The 9,443-nt window shown below is 36.3% G+C and overlaps 1 protein-coding gene across 1 annotated transcript; it reads right to left on the bottom strand.

Annotated features, from left to right (window-relative positions):
* Positions 1–3,056: 3,056 nt before the first annotated feature.
* On the bottom strand, positions 3,057–8,971 carry LOC127446571 (synaptoporin-like). Its single transcript, XM_051707595.1, has 5 exons — positions 8,839–8,971; positions 6,711–6,829; positions 5,724–5,922; positions 5,408–5,599; positions 3,057–4,396 (listed from the first exon to the last, which is right to left on the bottom strand). The coding sequence occupies exons 1-5, from the start codon at positions 8,860–8,862 to the stop codon at positions 4,079–4,081; spliced, it is 852 nt and encodes a 283-aa protein (XP_051563555.1). The 5' UTR covers positions 8,863–8,971; the 3' UTR covers positions 3,057–4,078.
* Between the last annotated feature and the right edge of the window lie 472 nt (positions 8,972–9,443).

Below are 9,443 nucleotides of genomic sequence, written 5' to 3'. Positions count from 1 at the left end.
AAATAACCATAAAACTTTTCTTTTTTAAGTTGATTTAAACTTGTCTTGACAAAATGTACATTTCTTGTTGACAGTTTGAAAATAATTTTTGTGCAGTTTTACACAAATAAACAGGCAGACCATGGACTGTTTTTCTTAGTGAATATGAGAGAGCTGAAGAAAGAATATCAGAAAAGGCCAGTGCTGAGGAGTCCTGCTGACCAGTAAAGATCAAAAACATGCACTTCAATTTTGTCTTCAAGAGATTCTATACTGTATGCTCTCTTTAGTGTAAGATTTAAAAAAAAAAAAAAATGTTCATTACCTGAGGATCTATGTAGACTTACTGAGCATTTTATAAGGAACACCATGGGCCTAATAAAGTGCCCGACATGGTCTTCTGATGTTGTAGCCCATCCGCCTCAAGGCTGAGGTGATGTGCATTCTGAGATGTTATTCTGCTCACTACAGTTGTACAGAGTGGTTATCTGAGTTACTGTAGCCTTTCTGTCATCTGCAACCAGTCTGGCCATTCTCCATTGACCTCTCTTATCAACAAGGCATTTCCATCCACAGAACTGCCGCTCACTGGACGTTTTTTGTTTTTGGCACCATTCAAGTTCGAGTAAACTCTAAAGACTGTTGTGCGTGAAAATGCCAGGAGTTCAGCAGTTACAGAAATACTCAAACCAGACCATCTGGCACCAACAATCATGTCACAGTCCAAATCACAGTCCATTTTCTCCCCATTCTGATGGTTGATGTGAACATTAACTAAAGCTCCTGACCTGTATCTGCACGATTTTATGCATTGTACTGCTGCCACATGATTGGCTGATTAGATAATCACATGAATATGTAGTTGTACAGGTGTTCCTAATAAAGTGCTCAGTGAGTGTAAATTATCCATGCTTTAATTTGTCTATCACACATACACAAAGGCACTTGCACTCTGTACATTAACCACCAAAAAGCCTGTACCCTACAGGATTTGTGTGAAAAGGATTATGAAGGGCAAGAAACAGCAGGAACTGGAAAATGACATCGGCTTTGATCATTTCTCTCATCTCTCTTGTGTAAAAGATGCCCAGTTATGCCAGTGCCTGAGATCCCACTGTGCACTGTGCCCCACATCAATGAAATCAGCAGCATTTTCCCCATTGTGTAGGCAATTATGTGTACATTTTTAGTTTGTGTTTGTGGTTCATAACTGAGTATTTGTATTTCATTTGGCAGCAAAGAGCATGAGATGAAGGGGTCATAATTTCTGTGAATTTGATATAGGAATATAAAATTATGAATAGATGAGATATTGTTGACCTGTTTTTGAAAAACCTTGGCCTCTTAATCCTGACAGTTATTAGTAATTAGAACAAATATGGTTTCACTGGTTTTAGAGCAACCCACTACAATTTCCTCCTAGAATTCTGTAATATAATTGATATTTCTTAGTTAATAGTTGGGTTACGTTTAGTTTAAGTTTAATACACACATTTCTTTGGTCCGTGAACCACTGAAACACTGACAATAACCACTACCATGTGGGTCATGGTAATTACCCTGATAATTGCCTTCATAAATCAATAGGACAATTATATATTTAAGTATGGTTTTAGGTTGTAAATGGTGGTGATCGCAATCAGATGCATGACCTAAGTGTTTCTCAGCTTAAAAAGCTGATATCTATCTATTTTTTATTTTTTTATTTTTAAGCCTCTGAACAGGGCATTATCTATGAGCCAGAAATGACAGATGGATGAACAGGATGAAGAAGCTGGACTGAAACAGGGTAACAGTGATGGTCAGCCCAGCCTCCTCTTCACATAAACTTGTACCTCCTAATATCGAACACTATGGTGTCTTTTCATTTGCTTGGCTGACTCTGTGATTAAATGAACCTCAGTCCTCTAGAGTAAAACATAAATTCCACTGCTACATCATGTGCCACCATGAGATGTTTATTCTGCCATTGTGTAATTAAGTGCCTACTGTATTTATATAAGCCCTCTAACAAAGTGATTTCCACTCTCATTTAACAAGCCTTATAAAACGCATAGTTCTGATTCTAAATTCTGATTGGATGAGCCTCTTTTGAAGCCATTTTAAAATGACTATAATGCACACTGTGACCACACATTCTATATTAATGTGCCAAGTTCCTACTGTGCGTTGCTTGGCAACTGCAAACAGCCTACAGTTAGGCTCTTGAACTATGTTATTTGCCAGAATATTACTCTGATAATTATTTAGAATAAATGTAACTCTTTATTGAACACTGGTCTTTTTTGTATTATGGTGCTGTTGCCACCGTTTTATCAAAGCCACTCGAGTCCACACGTACAGTGCTTTAACCATGGGTAAGGGGGTTGTTATGAAGTAGAAATCTTCATTCAGATTAATGGATGGAGGTAAAGCATGAATGAGCACCTTTGAAGCTTATTTTGCATAATGTGACTTGCTGTGACACCTGTAAATTAAAGTATGTATAAATTACTGTCTTCTCTCTCTTTTCTATTTCAATGCACACACACTTCATTCTTTTAGTCTATGGCATGTAATTGAACAGCTGTAGAGTTTCTCAGTTATAACCTTTAATTTGGCACCAGCAAGATGCCAGTGGCTAAAATCTCATGATCACCTAAAAGCTGCAATTTGGAGCCCTGGCAGCTGCAAGCATTTAGCTTTACTGCTGTGTTGTATATACTCTGCCGATATAGAGCTGTTAACCATGAGGCTGAGATTGGGCTCTGACAGGCCAAGAGATCCTAATTGCTCCCTTACACCCCTTCATTAAAAGGCTTAATGGGGAAAACAAGTAGCTTCAGCAGTGGATGTTGTCTCTTTTGTAGAAGACACCCCTAACAAAGAAACAGCACAAGAACATGTAGATAGAGAAAAAGTTAATTCACTATGAATCCCCTATGGGGATGTTACTGTGTTTGAATGCTTTTATTTCTTCCTCTGCCTTTTGTAATTTTCACCATGATTGTTCATTAAATGTTCATTTGCTTTTCCAGGAAAGAATGGAATTGGTAATGGTAACTTGCATCAAACACATAAAACTGTAATTTAGAGGAATAAGTATTATTTTATTACCTAATTATAAGACGCAGTGACGATCGACACAATTACAATCAATTTACATAACATTTGAGCAATTTTGAATCTCATAATACATTGGAACTATATACCGACATTACTGCATTGGATTTTTTTCAGAGAGACTCATCCTTATGCATGCATTTCACTGAACACTGTGTGTGGTTAGACAAAAAAGATTCATTAAAAAGATCTCTGACTGGTCATCACCCCTCGGATTTCAGGATTTCAGGACTTATCTCTCTCTGACTCAAGTCATATTATCCCAGCTGTCTACTGGTAATGAATCATTATTCATGACAGAACATAAAAAACAAGTGATGTGTGTGTTGTACATGCCTTGTAAATACAAATAGAATTTTTTTTACAAGGTTATTACTATATTATTACTATGGTATTACAATAATCCATGGTATTAGTATTTTTTTGGACCCAACCATGTAATAGTAATGCCATGGTAATATCACCTTTGAAGGACCTTGGAGTACCATGTAAATACCATACTATATGAATATGGTAATCACACAGTACCATGGCATACAGTGTATCAATGCATATAGTATTACCACAGTATTTTTGTAAGGGAAATATTTAAACAGATAGTGTAAACTGTAGATGTAGATATGCTACACTTTAAAATACTACGTAAGTATCACTGAATCTTAACAACTATATTGTACAAATATATATACAGTAACAATATATTATATAACCCAAATTTGAGACAATGCTAAATTAGTTTGAATGCATATAATACGTAAATATTAAGGATGCAAAAGAGGTTAAATACTGCATCCCGGTGGAACTTCTGTTGGGACTTTCAAACAAATAAATAACAGTGTGCAGACTGATATCTACAAAAATTCTACAATTTCCAATCATATGTGAGAAATATCAGTTATTACTGATAGTTATTACTGATATTACTGAGTTACTACTGAGAATAAATCAGTTTAGGCAGCTTTTTTTTTCTTTCTCCTCTCAACCCACACTCTCTATCTCAGATCTCATTAACAAATATGAGAGGGCCTCTGGATGTGGGACTCCCCACCTGTCGGTACAGCATTGGCTGTCCTAAATTAGTTTGGGGTAGGCTGAAGCCTCCACTCGATAAGTCAAAACTCCCCTGGTTGTAGAGCCTCTGGCCAAAGCCAGTTCCAGATTGATCAAAACTGGTTTGACTATATTGCCTGAAGCTGCTGCGTTTCTCAGAGGGAGTTCTGGACGGATATCGCTGGGTGGACTTGTGCAAACCTGTCTCTTTGTAGGCAAACCAGATGTTACCAGCCCAAAGGAAGAAGTTCAAAAAACCAAAGGCCTGGAAGCAGACAAGGATAAAACAGAATTATGGAACGTACATTTTCAGACAGACAGACAGACAGACAGTTATTGTGGGTGGTTGCTAGGGAATAGCTAGGTGGTTGCTAGGGTGTTCAGAAGAGCCTTAAGGACTGTGCAGATTATTTTAATCCCCCATACATAGTATGTATGTAGTATGTAGCCTCAATATTAAACCTTAATTTCCTTTCTTTCTTTTTACATAATAATTGCATGAAATTGTTCAAAAAAAGTTATTTAACCATTTCATATGACATTATAATGTTTATTAAATATTTCCATTTCCAAATTTCCACAGAATTTTACATATACTGTATATTTTCTTAATTAGCTAGCTAGAGTCAAATCAGAAATTTTTGGTCTCAGATTAGAGATTTTTATAAACCGCTAACCCATGTTTGTACAATAACAGTACACTCACTGAGCACTTTATTAGGAACACCTGTACACCTACTTATCAATGCGATTATCATTTAGACCATGGCATGATTGCTGGTGCCAGACGGGCAGGTTTGAGTATTTCTGTAATTGCTGATCTCTTGGGATTTTCACGCACAACAGTCTCTAAAGTTTACTCAGAATGGTGCCAAAAATAAAAAAAACATCCAGTGAGTGGCAGTTCTTCAGAAGGAAACGCCTTGTTGATTAGAGAGGTCAACTGAGAATGGCGAGACTGGTTCTAGCTGACAGAAAGGCTACGGTAACTCAGATAAACACTCTGTACAATTGTAGTGAGCAGAATAGCATCTCAGAATGCACAACACGTCGAACTTTGAGGCGGATGGGCTACAACAACAGAAGACCACGTCGGCACTTTATTTGGACCATAGCGTTCCTAATAATATGCTCAAGCCAACATAATTATGAAATATTAGTTATCAACACTATGTTCAGTAAAGTTTTGATTTCCATTTCAATAATAGTGGTAGAAAATTTGGGACATGACCCCCCAATTACTTACAAATAGCTTCCTAATAAACAATATACTCACCACAGACATGTTAAGATTTGTCCATATGGGCTCTTGCAGGACCTGGCATAGGTTCTCCTGAGCTCTGCATGCAGACATTAACAGCAGGATCTGACGCACATCAGTGGCTGTCTTCACTCCAGACAGAGTCTTAGCCCAGGTAACTGAACTCCCCAGCCAAAGACTAGAGAAAGCTATTGTCACCAAGAAGTCCTATAGGGATTGACAAAAAGACCCCAAAGAACAGAAAGAGAGAGTTGATGATTAGATTAAGCAGTCTTCTTAGTATTTATTTTTTATACAGACTGCTCATTTTGAAATTCTGAAATGCACTCACAACTACTGGACCTCTGTTCTTCTCTCTGTATTTGTTCTGGTAGAAGATGTAAACTATTGTGGCCAAGAGGGAATAGAGAAAAGCCAGGACCGACACAGTGACGAAAAACTGAGAGCATGAAGCATAATCCCCTTCGAGAAAGAGAGTCTCTTTCTTTGGACCTTCACATAGAGGAGCACTGAAATGTACCTGATGGAGTCTAAGAAGAGAAAACATAGGACTTTGCTGCCAATTCTAATATGCTCAGATTATTTTGTTGCATATGTGTTTTGCAAATATATTTGCAAAGTTTAAATTTTGCTTCTTTGTTTCCATGACCACAAAAAAGCAGTAGAATCAAATTAATGTACTGACATTTTAATCACAAGAAGTCATTCAAAATGATTGTCAAAGCACATTTAAAGCAAAGAAAAGATTGTTGTAATTTGTTTCTAGATTACAAATTTGCTTCAAGGTCGCAAATAGTAATGATTTTGCAGCCAAAACATCCATTTATATATCAACAAAACAAAATTTTAAACATTGTTTTTAACTCTCAGTTTTTTTTAAATTTTTAGCATTTCATTATTATCTAATTACCAAGAAGGTAACAGAAATGCAAGCAACATCCAATGCCTCAAAATGTGTCCAATGGATCATGGTGGACATGAAGAACAAGTTGTCTTTATCAAATTTTGTACATTCTTTGTTCTGCTCTCATAAGTCAATACAGTGACAATAGAGGCTAATGTCCTACAAAGTAAAATATTCTCTAAAAAAAATGTAGTACACAGACTTCAAAGACTTTTATGCCAATTTGTTATCTTAATTTGTTATCTTCTACCTGTTTTGACCCTTAAAATGACTTAATAACTGATTTTAACTGACAGCCAATCAATTTAGATGTTATGTTTCCATTAAATATGCATTATGTAAATTAACTGATAAATATTGTTTTTACAGTGTAACTTACATTACTATGTGTGTTGTCTGTTTAAGAACACTTACCTGAATGGGTAGGTGAAACTGATACTGATATTGTTATGGGTTTTGTCTGCACATTGCACTTTAACCAGTATCTGTCCCGTATACCCCCCACATGTTGCAAATGCTAAAACAGCAAAAAGCTGTGGGGGAAGAAATGTGAAATATTAATTTAAATCCTTGTTGAAAAGACAGTATGTGGAGAAGACAAAGATTAGCTCTCTTGTCTGTACTTTTCATCGTTATAAAATGTACTTCATCAGACAAAGTCTGACACAAATTAACCTCACAGAACATTAAAAGATTCTGTTTTAATTACCTTCTGATTTAAGGTCGTTTTCAACAACCTCTTAGCCGACTTCTGCACAATTAATTGTGTGAAATGTCTACCTGAAGATGTTTTTAATGTGCTAAACCCTGTGAACCTGGAACTTACAAGTTTGTCTGTCACAATTTTAATATTTCACCAGTTCAGTATCGTGTTTGTTGTAATGAATGGAAATGGCTAAAGGTTTACTGGACAAATGCCAGAGTTTTATTCTCTGAGGTCACAGGTGTTTGATAAGATATGTGTCCAAGTCCCTTGAAATTCACTCTTTCCACAACCTCTTCCATTCTCTCTCTTTCTGATACTATAATACAGCAGTTAAGAGGAATTAGGCACTTTAAATTCAGATGTAATTCCTTTGCTGTGTATGTTAATTAAGCACTGTCTAGAATTATATTGTTATGGGTGTGTGTGTGTGTGTGTGTGTGTGTTTCAGTGAGAGTGAGAGAGAGAGAGAGAGAGAGAGAGAGAGAGAGAGAGAGAGAGACAGGGACAAAGACAGAATAGATTACTTTAATTACAAATATGCTTTGGTAATATGTACTAAACTAAATTATTCCAAAAATCAATCTGAATGTAAATAGAGTGGCTAGCACAAAATATTTGGAATGGAATTACCTATATGGTGTTTTTACATTTATTGTTTTCTAAAGATTTGAGCAATATGTAACATAAAGAGTAACTATGAGATATTCCAGGGATGGTTCACACAAAAATTAAAACTCTGTTGTCATTTACTCCCTCATGTTGTTCCAAACCTGTATGACTTTCTTTCATCCTTGGAACACAAAAGGCAGAATGTTCAGTGTCAGTCAGCATCTTTTTTTCCATTCAATGAAAGTGAATGGTGACTGAGGCGAACATTCTTCTTACCATCTCCGTTTGTGTTCGACAAAAAGTAATTAAAAGGAACAACATGAGGGCGAGAATATGATGACAGATTTTTCAGTTTCAGGGGAACTTTCCCTTTAAGCCAACCCCAGAACTGTATAAACGTTCTAAAACATTCCCAAAACATCCCTTATGGGACCTAAAATATAATATCTAATAATATTGTCTAAAAAAATTAATGTTTGATATACTATAATAAAATATCAATATAATGTGTTTAGGGTGTCTTTACTTGGAACAGATGGAGCAAAGAAGAAAAGCAGTATTTTCTTTGATGAGTCTATGATGAGACCCAGTGAACTATGCAAAGGTTACACAGGGGTTGCCAGCACATGCACACACATGTACACAAAGGCACCAACACTAATTAACTCAAATTTACACATTCTGTACATGCACACATATACACACTCAGAAGCAAATACACAATCATGCTGCATTTAGCTTAGCTCAAATACATCATTAATGTGTCTGTCTAGTGCTGAATGGTATCGATCTTTTTCACATTTCAGCAAGAGCAGATTAATTATTCAGGCAAGAGGAATTACAAACAGGAAGCTGATGCTGCGACCCTAAAGAGCAGCTAATAATTAAACCTAATTTCTAATTCACATATATGCATGCATATAAACACACTATATAAAGAATACAACTATGAGAAACCGCACAAAATATTCATGCATTATTTAACGTAACCAATTAGTACTTTCACCAGACACTTTACCCTGTTACTGTCAATCAAATTATGGGCAAACCCAGTCCATTTACATGCTGGCGCACTTTCAAATCATATTAAACTTCTATATTGATAAGTTTTGTGGTACAATTGTGCCAACACTTTTCTGACAAAAAACAAAACAAAAACAACAACAAACAAATATGAATGCCTTAAAATAAACAAATATGAAGGTCTTTGTTAAAAAGAATTCTTACCGGAGCAAATATGACCATACACATTGATGAAACGGATTGTACATCAGCCTGTGTGTCTGTCTATGAGAGAGTATTAAGCTCCTCTACCAGCCAAACCCAGAGATACTGAGTGAGTGAACACCATGGAAATGCATCAACAGGGATAGCTGGTACTGTGTTGGTCTGTGTGTCAAAAAAGAGACACACATGCAGATACGCACACACACACACACACACACACACACACGCACACACACACACACACACACACACACATACATGTTGGTGCGGCTATCCTTATGAGGACTCTCCATAGACATAATGATTTTTATACTGTACGAACTATAGATTCTATCCCCTATCCCTACCCCTAAACCTAACCCTCACAAAAAATTTACTGCATTTTTACATTCTCAAAAAAACATAGTTTAGTATGTTTTCTAAGCGATTTGAATTAAGGGGACACTAGAAATTTCCTCATAAACCACATTTATAGCATAATACCCTTGTAATTCCCAGTTTGTAACCTAAAACAATTTCCTTGTAAACCACCCAAACCCGCCCGCCCACACACACACACACACACACACACACACACACACACACACACGCATGCACATAATGGG

The sequence above is a fragment of the Myxocyprinus asiaticus genome, chromosome 9 (genome assembly GCF_019703515.2).
Source record: "Myxocyprinus asiaticus isolate MX2 ecotype Aquarium Trade chromosome 9, UBuf_Myxa_2, whole genome shotgun sequence".
Lineage (NCBI taxonomy): Eukaryota > Metazoa > Chordata > Actinopteri > Cypriniformes > Catostomidae > Myxocyprinus > Myxocyprinus asiaticus.
The sequence above is the reverse complement of the archived record's forward strand: the minus strand, read 5'-3'. Positions and strand labels throughout refer to the sequence as shown.

Coding starts and splice junctions, on each gene's coding strand:
- LOC127446571 (XM_051707595.1), bottom strand. CDS start 8,862: ATGTGTATGGTCATATTTGCTCCG. Junction 5,923..6,710: donor AGTTTCACCTACCCATTCAG/GTAAGTGTTCTT, acceptor TTCTCTTCTTAG/ACTCCATCAGGTACATTTCA. Junction 5,600..5,723: donor AGAACAGAGGTCCAGTAGTT/GTGAGTGCATTT, acceptor CAATCCCTATAG/GACTTCTTGGTGACAATAGC.